At 39.8% G+C, this 14,570-nt stretch overlaps 1 protein-coding gene across 2 annotated transcripts in view; it reads right to left on the bottom strand.

Annotated features, from left to right (window-relative positions):
- dnah5 (dynein, axonemal, heavy chain 5) overlaps positions 1–14,570 on the bottom strand; it is a 167,262-nt gene that overhangs the window by 69,060 nt on the left and 83,632 nt on the right. For both annotated transcript variants that reach the window (XM_079895299.1, XM_079895300.1), the window contains 9 exons: positions 14,054–14,232; positions 13,596–13,783; positions 12,663–12,857; positions 11,322–11,456; positions 11,030–11,137; positions 10,783–10,936; positions 10,500–10,646; positions 9,439–9,680; positions 2,200–2,376 (listed from right to left, as the gene is read on the bottom strand). In XM_079895299.1, the coding sequence (XP_079751425.1) occupies positions 2,200–2,376; positions 9,439–9,680; positions 10,500–10,646; positions 10,783–10,936; positions 11,030–11,137; positions 11,322–11,456; positions 12,663–12,857; positions 13,596–13,783; positions 14,054–14,232 (1,525 nt within the window). The remainder of the gene's footprint in view (positions 1–2,199; positions 2,377–9,438; positions 9,681–10,499; positions 10,647–10,782; positions 10,937–11,029; positions 11,138–11,321; positions 11,457–12,662; positions 12,858–13,595; positions 13,784–14,053; positions 14,233–14,570) is intronic.

The raw sequence follows: 14,570 nt of genomic DNA, 5'->3' as shown, positions 1-14,570 counted from the left end.
AGTAGCAGAAAATAAACTGCTAGAAGCTACAAAATCTGGGTTAATGAGGACGACAGCTGTTATTTAAATATATTTTGAGAGAAACAATTGTGTATTATTAAAGGGATGGTTAAAATATTAAATAAGAATTTGATGTTACGTGCAAATTTACCTTATGACACTAAATTTACCATTTATGAAAACAAAGCTTCACAGCTTTCAGGATTATCAGCACATTAATATACAGTACACTACCATTCAAAAGTTTAGGGTCAGTAAGATTTTTAGTGGGTTTGAAAAAATCTCTTATGCTCACCGATGCATTTATTTGATCAAAAATACAGTAGAAACAGTAATATCATTACAATTTACTCCTCAAGTAACATTTCTTATTATTATCAGTATTGAACTAAGTTGTTACAGAGTTACAGTTGGTTTGAAACAGTGATCTTTTTTCAGAATTATTTGATAAATAGGTAGTTCAAAACAACAGCATTTATTTAAAATAGAAATCTTTTTAAGAATCTTTTAAAATCTTTTTTACTGTAACTTTTGATCAATTTAATGTGTCCTTGTGGTATAAAAGTACTCATTTCTTAACACTAAATACTATTAACACTAAATAATTGAAGTTGGACTAATATAAGTGGATTTCAGAGAGGGAAAAACTCTACAGGAAGGGAAAAGACACGACTGCACCAGTGATAAGAATACACAAATATATTCAAGGCCAGTCAGTTAGACATGAATGTTTCTTTTCAGCTACAGCCTGAGGTGTTAATATTCTTTAACATCCAATTCACAACAATATTAATTGACACTGTCTGTGTCATGGTCATTCACACAAATGTTTCAATTACATAATCATTTGCAGGTTGCATTGTTGGTGCTCTATACACACTGTCTATGAAAGAATTACATCAAACCCAAAGTGCTTTTGAAGGTTATAGGTCCTTTTTTATAGAGCCAGTGGGTATAATGCATATTTGGTTCATGTTTAATTCTCATAGAATGATAGTGTGGTGACAATAGGGCTGTATAATGTGTATCTCAAAACTAAATGCTTTACAAATGACAATGTGAGTGATAATGTGTGACATTTACTGGGGACAGTTCATCCTAATCATATTCATGACTTTCAGATAAGGAGAAAATCTGCATGGGTTGAATGTCAAAAAGACATTCAAACTGAAACTGAAGTCCTGACCAGTTTCATGAGTATATTTATATTCACGCATAGATTGATTTAAGCTTATTCTGCTTATATTGTATCATATAATAATGAGCTTACATATTTTATTTTCTTCAGCTGATCAACAAGCATTCAATATTTCAGTTTAATGATGGCCGCTGTGAAGATTAGTCAAATCTCACTACATTAAAGGTAGTGAAATTGTACTATTTTGCTATAACCATTGCTATACCATTTCTTTATCAAATCACCCTATTACTAGTACACAGTTTCAGGAGTCAGACATTTTATAGTGCTGTCAGAAACCATTGCTAATTCCTAAAATGCTTCATAATAAGATTTGAAAACATCCATAATGCACCGATGAATCTCATCAAATGAAATCTTGTACGTGGAGACATTCTTTATACTACATCACCACTGCCCTCTTCGGTGCACAAAAGCACTCACTCAATTTTGTACATTGCTCTCTCAGGTAGAGGACTGCATGACTTCCACTATATAGGAATAGTTTATGAGGGGATAGGGGAAAATTGTGTATATGCATAATGGACTGTATGTGCACTAATGTATAAAACAGGGGTGTTCAATTAAAGTTCCAAGAGTGCTATAATAACCACGTCAACTGAAGCGTACTTCATGCTTTTTGTGTCTTTAGTGCGAGAGAGAAGCAACATGCAAATTGGCTTAAGAAGTGCGTCTGGACCTAAATAAAAGAATTCGAAGATATAGCGCTAGACATAAATTACACTGAATGCTTGTGGTGTGTACATCTCTGTTGTTTTTACGGATGCTCACTTAAACTGTAGAAAGGTTAAAATGGTCCAACCGTTGTCTCACGGGACAGAAATGGACAGTAGTCTACTAATTGGTGACCCCTGGTATACAGTGCACGTACTAACAACTGCGCTACTCTGTTTTTTAATGACAGAAGCTGAAGTTTAAAACCCTTATTTTTGGATTGACATGTGAGTAAGCAGTCTTTCACTGTTGCAAAATCTGTAATGAGGACTACAACTGTTGACAACCTTGGGCTGAATGAGTCCTTGCAGCATGTTTATGCACTGCATGATGATGAAGGCCTCCAGCATGTCCATCTTATACTGCAAAGATTGAATGCTGAACCGATAGAGCTCAGGGAAGGAGGACGAAAAGAGATCCCTCAGGACCACCCCTTCCTGAGGGGAGCGATTCTTCAGCCAGCCCTGAAAGCACACACACAAACACACAAGTGAAAAACCCATGAGGAAGGACATACACATAATGGGAGTTCTCTTACGAGAGGTCTCTCGTACTGCGTAAGAGTATCTTACGCTAGGGGAAAATCCTTTTTCCACGAGATATTGAAGCCAAAAATTATCCTTAATTTTGCAATAATGTAAAGCGCGTTGCGCCAGCATACAGACATAGGCAAGACGGCTTGGGCGCCTATTGGCTGGTCTGCTGGCAACTGCGTGAGCCTATCGAGCGAGGCCTGGCGTGACGTCAGACCCAATGGGCGCGCTTCGCGCCATCTGTGTCACGTCACGTCCCGCCGAAACAGGCGTGGCTTAGGCCTATAAATACAGCTCGCAGGCGACACATATCTGATTTTTTCATCCTTCAGCGAAGCATTCACATCGCTGGATCCAGAGAGAAGCCGCGCCGTCTGAAGAAGCTTTTCAGCGGGACGAGTTGTGAAGTCGCTGGCCGCGCCGCCTTCATCGCCTTCCTGCAGCGCTACCCGGCGCTGATATCCTTTTATTCTCTATGCTGTGTGTGTGTTCGCCGCTGCGACACACACTCTCTAAAAGAGTGTTTTTTTAAGATGCCTTCCTGCGGCTCGTGCACAGTTCAGGATGCTCACGACCAGAAAAATCCTCGCGCAGGTTCGCCGAGGAGATTGGTTTGTGTCAATAGATCTGAAAGACGCGTATTTTCAAATACAGATAGCATCACGTCACAGGCGATTTTTGAGATTCGCCTTCGAGGGCCAGGCATATCAGTACACAGTCCTGCCATTCGGCTTGTCCCTAGCACCCCGTACATTCACGAATTGCATGGACGCAGCGCTCGCACCCCTCAGACTTCAGGGCATGCGAGTGTTGAACTATTTGGACGATTGGCTGATTCTAGCGCAATCTCACTCGGAGCTCGTAGAGCACAGGACCATTTTACTCGATCACCTCGAGAATCTCGGTCTCAGAGTGAACTGGGAGAAGAGTTCTCTGTCCCCCAGGCAGATAATATCTTTTCTGGGCACAGAACTGGACTCGCTCTCCATGATAGCACGTCTATCACCGCAGTGCACGCTGGACATTCTTTCCGCTGCGGCGCTTCTGTCCCGCTCAAGAAATTTCAGAGGATGCTAGGTCTTATGGCCTCAGCGTCATCAGTACTTCAGCTGGGCTTGCTCCGCATGCGCCCACTGCAGTTCTGGCTGAAAGCACGAGTACCACGCCGAGCGTGGGTCTCTGGTCGGCTTCATCTCAAGGTCAATCAGAAATGCATCGCAGCTCTGAAACCTTGGAAGGCAAACGACTGGTACCAATCAGGTGTAAGCCTGGGGACTTCCTCGAGAGTGAGGGTGGTGTCCACGGACGCGTCCACCTCGGGATGGGGGCATGCTCGAGGGTAGACTGTTCTTCGGCCAGTGGTCAGAACGGGAGAAGCTTCTGCACATAAACTGCCTCGAAATGCTGGCAGTAGACAATGCGCTGACGCGCTTTTGTCCCCAAATAAAGGGACACCACGTCTTGGTCCGCTCGGACAACATGTCTGTGGTGTCCTACATAAATCGCCAGGGTGGCCTCAGGTCCTGGAACCTGTACAGGCTAACAAAACGCCTCCTGGTGTGGGCTCGCTGAGAGCAGCGCACGTGCCAGGGCTCCTAAACATAGGACCAGGGAGACTGTCCAGGAACCATGTTCCAGCAGGCGAGTGGTCTCTACACCCACAGACAGTCCAACTGCCGTGGAAGAAATTCGGCAGAGCGGAAGTAGACCTGTTCGCGTCTCAAGAAAACGCTCACTGTCTGGAATTTTTCTCCAAGAGCAGGGACGCGCTGGCTCATGTATGGCCCCACCGCCCGCTCTATGCTTTTCTCCCCGTCTCTCTCCTGCCTCAGGTGATAGAGCGGATCAGGGAAGAAGGATGCTCAGTGCTACTCGTAGCGCCGTTCTGGAAAAACCAACCTTGGTTCCCAGCCGTGATGCAGCTAGCAAGCACTGCCCCATGGCCAGTGCCAGTGAGGAGAGACCTCCTCTCTCAGGCCAAAGGCTCAATTTGGCATCCTCACCCAGAGCTGTGGTCCCTTCATGTTTGGGCCATCAACGGGTACCCGCTGACCTCCCTAAAGGGGTGTTAAACACGATCACGCAGGCCAGAGCTCCGTCTACGCGACGTCTCTACTCCTCGAAATGGTCGGTGTTTTCTGGCTGGTGCACAGCTCGTGGTGTGTCACCCTCAGACTGTGGGGTGACGGAGGTTCTTTCCTTCCTACAGGAGCTGTTGGATAAGGGCAGGACCCCTTCCACGCTCAAAGTTTATGTGGCGGCTATAGCAGCGTTCTCAAGAACAACGCTTGGTCAGTCAATAGGAAGGAACGATTTAGTCATCCGCTTCCTTAGAGGAGCTAAGAGGCTGAATCCTCCCAGACCTCCCTCAGTCCCTGTTTGGGACCTTTCTACAGTGCTGGAAACCATGAAAGGTCACCCATTTGAGCCTTTGCAGTCGATTGATCTTAAACACCTGTCTTTCAAGACGGAGTTTCTTCTGGCTCTCGCTTCTGTTAAGTGCATAGGGGACTTACACGAGCTCTCAGTGAGCGCGACGTGCATGGAGTTTGGGCCTAATGACTCAAGAGTTATACTCAAACCTAAGCACGGTTATGTTCCGAAATCCCTCAATACACCGTTTAGGGCACAGGTCATTTCCCTGTCAGCCCTACCGGTCTCTGACGAGGAAGGAGACGAGAGCTTCCTTTGCCCAGTCAGGGCATTAAGAGCTTATGTGTCTCACTCTTCTGTCTTCAGACAGACAGAGCAGCTCTTTGTTTCATTCAGCGGGCGTTCTAAGGGACTAGCCGCGTCGAAACAGAGCCTATCCAGATGGATAGTTGACGCTATCGCGCTGGCGTACACTTCCAGAGGCATGCAATGCCCGTTGGGTGTCAGAGCGCACTCCACAAGAGGCATGGCCTCATCGTGGGCCTGGTCAAGTGGGATTGCCTTGCAAGATATTTGTATGGCGGCAGGCTGGGCCTCCCCGTCTACATTTATAAGGTTTTACAACCTAGAGGTTCCCGCCCTGCAGGCCAGGCTGCTGTCGGTCTAAATGACCAGTGTTGTCTGTACTGATGCTATCGGTCCATAAATATACAGATATATTACTTGGTATATAAATATTGCTATATAAATTTATATATATTGATATATAAATATTGCTTGGGCAAACTGTATAAGTCCCGCATTTTACCATCAGTTCAGGCCGTAACCCGCCCTGTCTGTATGTTGTACTCCGCGTCCATGTGGCGCTGTTATATGTGGAAGAGCGTGGGAGTCCCCTGGGGAGTCTTCCCTGTGAGTCCCCTGGGTGATTGTGCACTATATGAACCCCGGGCTTTGCCCTTGGGCCTGTGGTGTCAGTGACGCAGAGGGCGCGAAGCACGCCCATTGGGTCTGACGTCACGCCAGGCCTCGCTCGATAGGCTCACGCAGTTGCCAGCATGCTGCTGCAACGCGCTTTACATTATTGCAAAATTAAGGATAATTTTTGGCTTCAATATCTCGTGGAAAAAGGATTTTCCCCTAGCGTAAGATACTCTTACGCAGTACTCGTTCCCTCTACTAGAGAGAACCGAGGTTACGTGAGTAACCGAGTATGATATCTGCACAGTGAAATCTATCCTTTAGAGCTCAACAATAGTTTGTCCATCTTCTCTGTCTTTCTCTGGCTCTCCTTCATTTACTCTTCATGCATTGAACAGTTGAACACTTTGAAGTCTGTTATAAAGACAGAGAGAAATGCCTGGGGGATTTTAGACTTCATTAATTCAGAGTGGAGTAAAAGGGAAAAACTAGCAGAGCCACTGGTTTCTACATTCAAGGTTCTGTGGGTGCCTTTTTTTCCACTTTTATTATGCAAATGTGGAGGGAAATATTGTAGATTCTAGTTGTTCTCAAATTTCTTCAAACTTGGCTAATATACTAAATTTATTACCCAAAAAATTATATTTCTTATAATTTATAAATAATCATGTTGTTCCAACCCATAAGACTTTAATTCAACTTAAAAAGACAAATGGAGACAGAATTCAGTGCCTTCATTCCCCCAAAATTTTAAAGGGATAGTTCACCCAACAATTTCAATTCTGCCATTAATTACTCCCCCGCATGTCGTTCCAAACACATAACACGCCTTTCTTTCATCTTCGGAACACAAATGAAGATGTTTTCGATGAAATCTGAGAGATTTATGTCCCTCCATTGACAGCTATGCAACTATCACTTTGATGCTTAATTCATATGAATTAGTTTTACGACCCTCTTTTTTGAGTGAGAGAGACACGATCGCTGTATATGATGAACAGATTGAATTTAGGATTTTAATCACATATAAACCTTCACCAACTCACACATCAGTTGAGGTAAACGGAAGCTCAAGCATGTTTGCTTGACGTGCGAGAATCAATGAGGTTCATTCTCGTGTTACGCATCAGGTTTGAGCTTCCGCAAGAACCAATGAGGTCCATCCTCGTGTGTTATGCCGCACATTTGAGGTTCATTCTCGTGTGTTATGGGGCATGTTTGAGCTTCTGCAAGAACCAATGAGTTTTTTTCTTGAGCGTCAATCAGGATCGATTGAGATTCTGTTTATGTTCGCTGATCAGTGATTAAATGTGAAAAAAGCCTAAATTAAATCTGTTTCTTATCATATAAAGCAATCAAGTCTCTTCAGAAAATTTGGACTAAACCACCCGATTTATATGGATTAGTTTTATAATCACTTTATGAACTTTTTGAAGCGTCAAAGTGGTAGTTGCGTAGCTCTCAATGGATAGAAAAGAAAGCTCTCAGATTTCATCAAAAAGATCTTCATTTGTGTTCTGAAGATAAGCGAAAGTGTTATGGGTTTGAAACAACATGAGTCTGATTAATTTAAATTTTTAGGTGAACTAACCCATTAACGCTTCAAAAAGTTCATAAAGACATTATACCAGTAATTCATTGGAATCAAGCAGTTTAATCCAAGTCTTCTGAATAGGCATGATAATTGTATATGATAAAGAGTGTTCACATATAAACATTAATCACCATACATACATAGAGCATGTTAAACATGGCAAGTGAAAACTTAACCATGCTTGGTTGACGCACAAAAACGAATGAGGTTTGTTCTCATGTGTCACATAAGCACATTTGTGACCCTGGACCACAAAACCAGTCACATGGGTCAAAATTGTGAAATGGAGATGTGTACATCATATGAAAGCTGAATAAATACGCTTTCCATTGATGTATGGTTTGTTAGAATATGACAATATTTGGCCGAGATACAACTATTTGAAAATCTGGAATCTGAGGGTGCAAAAAAATCGAAACATTGAGAAATTCACCTTTAAAGTTGTCCATTTATGTTGGCGATTGTGCTGCATTCACTCACAAAAATAAATGTTTTATATATTTCCGGTAGGAAATTTACAAAATATCTTCATGGAACATGATCTTTACTTAATATCCTAATGATTTTTGCCATAAAAGATAATTTGGACCCATACTATGTATTGTTGGCTATTGCCACAAATATACCCGTGCGACATGTGACATGTGGTTTTGTGGTCCAGGGTCACATTTGAGCTTCCACAGCAACCAGTGAGGTTTGTTCTCGTGTGTCAAGTTAATACAGTAAGACCATATTTGATGTGATCTATGCATGTGTGTCAATTAATGTTTACATGTGAATAAAAACATAAATTAAATCTTTAAAGTTTTCTAGGTTTGGAATGAGATGAGGTTGAGCAAATGATTAAAGATATTGCATTTTTGCATGAACTAACCCTTCAAGTCTCAACACAGAGACTTCTCAGAAAAAAAAAAAAAAATAGGCAGCTTAACAGAATAGTTCACTCTAAAATTATAATTCTGCCCTCAATTGCAAACCCTCATTTTGTTTGAAATCCACATGATTCCAAATTTTTGAAATCCAAGGAATATACTGGTAGCCTAACTCTTTTGGTGTAGCTCTGAAGTCTCATTCACCATTATACACATTCAAGCTTGAGCTTCAAGGTTTTCCTTGTGGTGTCTTTTGTCATAATTTGACATTACATGTATGGATATTAGAGAAAGCATTAATGAGATTTAAGAGCTATGGCAGTTTTTCAGAGAATTACCTAAATTTTGGTCTGTTCCTCATACAAAGCTATGATAGCTTTCAGAAGACCATAGTACACTCATGAATACTGCTTTTATGATACATGTTTTGTCCTTTTTGGAGCTTGAAAGCCACTTAGTCTTGAAAAAGAGCACAATATTTCCTTTTTTTGTTCCATGAAAGGAAGAATATTTGAACAATGGAGTAAGTAAATGACATAATTTTCTTTTTTGGGTGAACTATTTCTGTAGATTTTATGGAAGCAAGCATCCGGTAACACTTTATTGTACAGTATTGTACATGAAGTTACTATAGTAATAACTATAAATTGTGTATTAGTACATGCAGCTAACCCTAAACCGAACCAAACCCTAATCCTAATCCTATTAGTACATGTAGTTACTTAATATTAATTAGTACTTAAATGCATTATTACAGTGTAACAAAGAAAACAAAATTAAGTGTAACCAAGCATCCTCTGACAGTAATCTTTTTAATTACTTAAATTGGTAACACTTTATTTTGATAGTCACTTTAGACATTCTAACTTTAAGTAACTTTGTGACTAAATGTCAACTGCCAGTCATTAGAGTATATTAGTAGACTGTCTGCTTAATATCTGCAACACTATTTTGATGGTCCCCCAAAAGAAACTCTACTGCTGAATATAAGAAACTTGGCAAGTGCATGTCAACTTATTCTACTAACCCAGACCTACAGTTTACTAATACTCTAATGAGAGTTAGTTGACATTGCAAATGAATGAGAGTTAGTTTACATTGAGTAGTTGCAAAGTTACTTTTAGTAAGTAGAATGTCTATGGTGGACTATCGAAATAAAGTGTAACCCTTAAATTATCTAAATATAGAATACTTAATAATAGTATCATTCAGTACTAATTTGTTATCACCCACCTCCAAAATAGGGCTCCAATTAAGGACAGAAGAGCTCATAAACACCATCCCATTACGGGACACTGTGGCCGGGGAGGCGTTATCGATGTTGTGTGGCTCAAACACAATCTTGCAATTGGGGGCCATGGGGATGCGGTCACCGTTGGCCAATGTCAGTGTACGGTTATCATCCAGGACTGAGTTTAGGTTTTCAATCCATATAGCATCAACTGGCCCATCAAGAACAATCCATATGTGTTCCCCTAAACACAAACCATGAAGTACAAATGAGAAATGAAATAAGATACAGATACAATTGCATAATGTTGTGGCTTCCATCAATCATTATGATCAATGATTGACATTTGACATCTTATGGCTGATTGCTTGGCCCATTAGTGTCAAAAGCCCTGTTTGATGGCTGCACTTGTTCATTGATTTAAAAAACCAAGTCGATAGGTTTCAACATGTTTCCATTTAAATGAAACATTCTCTTTCATGTGTTATAGATCTCAGTGCCTTTTTGTAAAGGGAGGGAATAGTACACTCTTGCCTGTTTGAGAGGCTTTTCAACCACTTTGGAAACCATCAGCTTTCTTACACAACTGACCAGACAAAAAAAGCCCTGAGGGGCTCTGCTGACATATATTAAAACATTTGCTCCCTCAAAAGTAGATGTGCTTTTAAAACATTTTAGACCAGACATGCAATGTTTAATAGTTTTAATGTTCAGTGCTGTATACTTTAAAGTTACTTTGATATGTGCAATAATATCAGGAAATACAGTATTAGGAGCTAAAATAAAAACTGTATAACACTTCATTTTGCAGTGTCCTTGTTACATGTTACATGTATTTATTATATTAATAACAGTAAATTATTAATTACATTTAATTACATGCTACTAACTCTAAACCAAACCCTAATCCGAGCCATAACCCTACAGTAAGTACATGTTTTATTTAATATTACTCACTACTTAATTATAATTACACTGTAAAAAGGACACCTTAAAATAAAGTGTAACCAAAAGCTTCTGCTGCTTATGCATATTCCATACAAATTTTTAACAGGTGATCTACCTTTCTTTGCTCTGAGTGTTTTCCTCCAAAGAGTTGAAAAGATTCCATCAGTCCAGTCGTTGGTTGCCACATCGAGTCGGCCAAACATTTGAGGTGCAGTAATAGCTTTAGGGTTCATACGCATCTCTCTGTGAGGTTGGCCACAATCTAAACATGCATTTACAGTAAGTTGCATATAAATTACAAATGTTTACTATTTACATCACCAATGAAATGATCAATATAATACAATGACCACTGTAACATAATGGCCTAGTTTTTGTGGCTGGTGTCTAATTCTCACCAGTCATGGCCTTCATAAGGGTATGGATGCAGGTTGTTTTTCCTGCTCCGCTGGGTCCTAGTGCCATCATCCCATGACGAACTCTTTGAGTCTCATACAGCTGAATGATCTTTAACCTCCACGGTGGGTGATTGATAAGACCAGCCTCAGTTACCTAGTAGAATAACAAAGGTTTTGGTTTTGATTTTAATTCCCAGTGCTCAACCTAACAAACGTTCAGATTCATATATGATCATTTTTTTCCAACCTGTTTGTCTATGGCTGATTCCAGATCAGGGTATCCAGCTTTATCCAACTGAATTCCAGGGAAAAGATCTTCAATCAAACTGAGGAACAATGGCTCATCCTCATCAATCTTAAAGGGCGGAGACAAGTGTCATTTCATTGTTATGACAGATGCATTTAGAAAGAAATTCTGACATTGAACCACAAACTGATATGAGAGAGAATATATAATCAAATAAGTGTCATGTTTATACTGTATATTCATGAGGTGTCATATGAGAAAACTATGTCTGTATGTGCACTGGTATTCTTACCAGTTTGGACAGATTCATGTCTCGCAGAACTCTCATGACAATAGTAGACTCTGTGTCATTGGGATTGGCCCGTTTTGCGGCACCAAGAGTGCGCAGGACAGACAGAATATTGCGCAGACCAAAGTCATAATGGACCTAGAAAAAAAAAAATCATAAATTTACTTAAAAAGTAAGTTATAAAGGTTAAAATCCGCTATGGTTTTATGGACACCTGATATTGGTGAAATTGTCTTTTTCATCCCTGATTTAGGTCAAGTTAAGTCACCTTTATTTTTATAGCACTTTATACAATACAGATTGTTTCAAAGCAGCTTTACAGGGATAAACAGAAAAATAATGATTCAACAATGCTGTTATGATCCTGACCTGTATTCCCCTGTCCTGTGTTGGACACCCATCATTTGTTCCTCTTGTTTCTGTGTTCATGCCTGTGTTCAGCACCTGTTCCCTATCAGTCAGTCACGTTCAACGTTAATTGTCAGTGACTGACGAATTAGGATCTCGCCTGAGAGCCCAATCACCTTCAAGTGGTAAAAGAACGAGCCAATGCACGTTGGCTAGTGAGATTTGCATCGCGAACTGCAACCCCGCTTCCAGGTATATAAGGCCTTGATTGCAATACTCACATCAAGCTTATTGAAATTTTACAGATGTTTAGATGTTGATGTTTTATTGAATGTTTCATTTGAAGTCACCATTATGGAGCTCAGTAGCAGCAGCATCTCTACTAATTGCGGATCTGTAAGGTTAACTTCCTTGATACTGAGAAATGTCTAGTAGTTTTGCAGATTCAAAACTATTTTAACTATTTTATTTTCCGTACTGTAGCCTACCTGTGTGCATTTGTATGGAAGAGAAAATGTGAGAAAGAGAATATACTTTCCATAGATAATGAAACGTAATTTTGTGGGGAAAACAAATTGTCTTTTTTATCTTATTGTTTGTTATATTTATTTGCTTGGTCAGTGTCTTTGTGGGGTTTGGTTCATTTGCTGTTGTAAGATTTAAGTACCTTTTGAAATAACTAAAATCATTTGGCGAAGTTACATGGAACTATAATGTGTCCAAGACCTGCCTGTAACTACCATAGCTATGTGTTACAGTAAAAATAATTGCACACTTTAGAACATTCTTCAACCAATCAGAATCAAGCATTCAACAGCACCATAGTATAATACATACCGGTAATATTTATGTCCTCAGCAACACTTTGCTGTTTTTTCTAGTCTTTTCTTTAAATCTAGTTTACAATGAGCATGGAAGAACTGACTGGAAAATCAGAATATGTTATTATTAAGTATATACTATACACTGTAGTACATTGTTACTAATGATAGTCACCTGTTTAGAGAGCTGCTCCTCACACAGTTTGTACAGAGTGAAGAATTTCCTGGCCAGCTCGATATTGTCAATGAAGCCACAGCTTGCCAGTTTCACTCTGATAATGATCTGTCTGTCAGGAACCATCATCGCCACTGAGCGGAAGTTAATTTTCAGATTCTCAGGAAGTTCCTGTCTCCCTGCGTATCCAGGATTCTGTACGGAAAAAAAAGAGAAAATAACAACCCACTGTACAGTATATTGTTTTTATGACAGTTAGCCTGAAAGTGTAACCTTTTATTTCATTGGGTCTTTAAATCACAGTTTAATCAGATTTCCACATAGTCTTTGAGATTTATCTATAAAAAAAAACTGTATTCGTAATATCTTCCATGTGTTTCATATAGTATGAAAACAAGTAATAAAAGCTCAGTGAGTGTTTTAGCGCAATTTTCTGACGTCATGGGATCACAACACTAAGAGATAGTATATCTTTTTATGTTTTTTTTTTTTTTGTGTGCGTTCCCGAGATTAGACCTTCCTTAACATAATGCCGAAAACCCGAAGTCTCTAGGTGGTCTGGTTGAGGAGGAGATAGAAGTGCAAGATTGGTGCGCACAGACAGAACAGAAATCATGAGTTAACAATCGCAATTTTGTCCGTAGGAAAATTGCGCTAAAAATAAGCAAACTTTATTAAGAGTAAATGGTGCCCCTAACTGTCCTAAACATTGTAATAAAACATTGTAACTTGGCACATTAATATATAATTCAGCTGATGGACAGTCACAGGTGTATGTATTAGCTACAGTGAAAGGTAAAGATAAAAGGAAGAGACAAAATGTATTGGAGTGGTTTGCACATTCTTATGAGTACTTAGTTCGTAAGTGAATAAACTTTCAAATCTCTGTGAGATGTGTGATATTTCGAAGAAGACATAAATGCACCAGCTCACCATCGTGAGGAAGATGCCAAACTCAGGGTTCATCTCTACATTATCTCCATCAGTAAAGATAAAGTTCTTCCGCCGTTCTTTCTTGCAGGTGAGCACAATGGCGATTTGTTGAGCCGCCACTGAGAGCACCGGCAGGTCGATACGGTTAAACTCATCAAAACATCCCCAGGAGCCAGACTGAGCAAGACCTGAAGACAGAAAAAAAATAAAATAAAAAAAATCATCCCCAAGTATGCATAAAGCAAAACACGAACACTCGATGAATTGACAACGCATTGGTTTCTCATATTAATTTCACACATCATATCATACAAATATTGCTTGTGTATGGGTAATGAATTATGGATTATTGCTTACAGACTTCACATGTATTATCATTATGGTTATATTACAAGGATATGCTTTCATTTAATTTGCAAAAATAAAGTAACATTTGTTTTTATACATGTGTGTGGCACCTTTGAATATTCTGCCCAAGCCTCTGAAGTCCATCTGGTCAGAGCAGTTGAATACCACCACATATTTGCCCAGGCAGCGGCCCATGTCCTTGGTGGTTTCTGTCTTTCCTGTTCCTGCTGGCCCGGCTGGGGCTCCACCCATGCTCATTCCCAGAGCTTGAGCTAAAGTAATGTAGCATCTAGGAAACATATTGAAAATGATACTAAAATCACGCAGAGATGATTTAAGGCAAGAAAAAGTAACATCTGCACTGCAAAGGAACTATTTCTTAATCAGTATTTTTGTGTGTTGTCCAGTAAAAAATATCTGAAAATGTATAACACAGGATGCATCTCTAATTAACCATCTACTGTTTTTTTGTTTTTTTACTGGCATTTTATTTTTATTTTTTTCATTAAGCGTACATACAAATTATTTATTATTTAAATCAAAACAAATGATGCTAATGTATCCAAGTATGTTTAGACATCTTTATGGAAAAGCAAGGCAAAATAGGAAAATGCAGTGTATACGGAA

Source organism: Squalius cephalus (genome assembly GCF_949319135.1).
Source record: "Squalius cephalus genome assembly, chromosome: 15".
Taxonomy (NCBI): domain Eukaryota; kingdom Metazoa; phylum Chordata; class Actinopteri; order Cypriniformes; family Leuciscidae; genus Squalius; species Squalius cephalus.
This window is presented reverse-complemented; position numbering and strand designations above follow the sequence as displayed.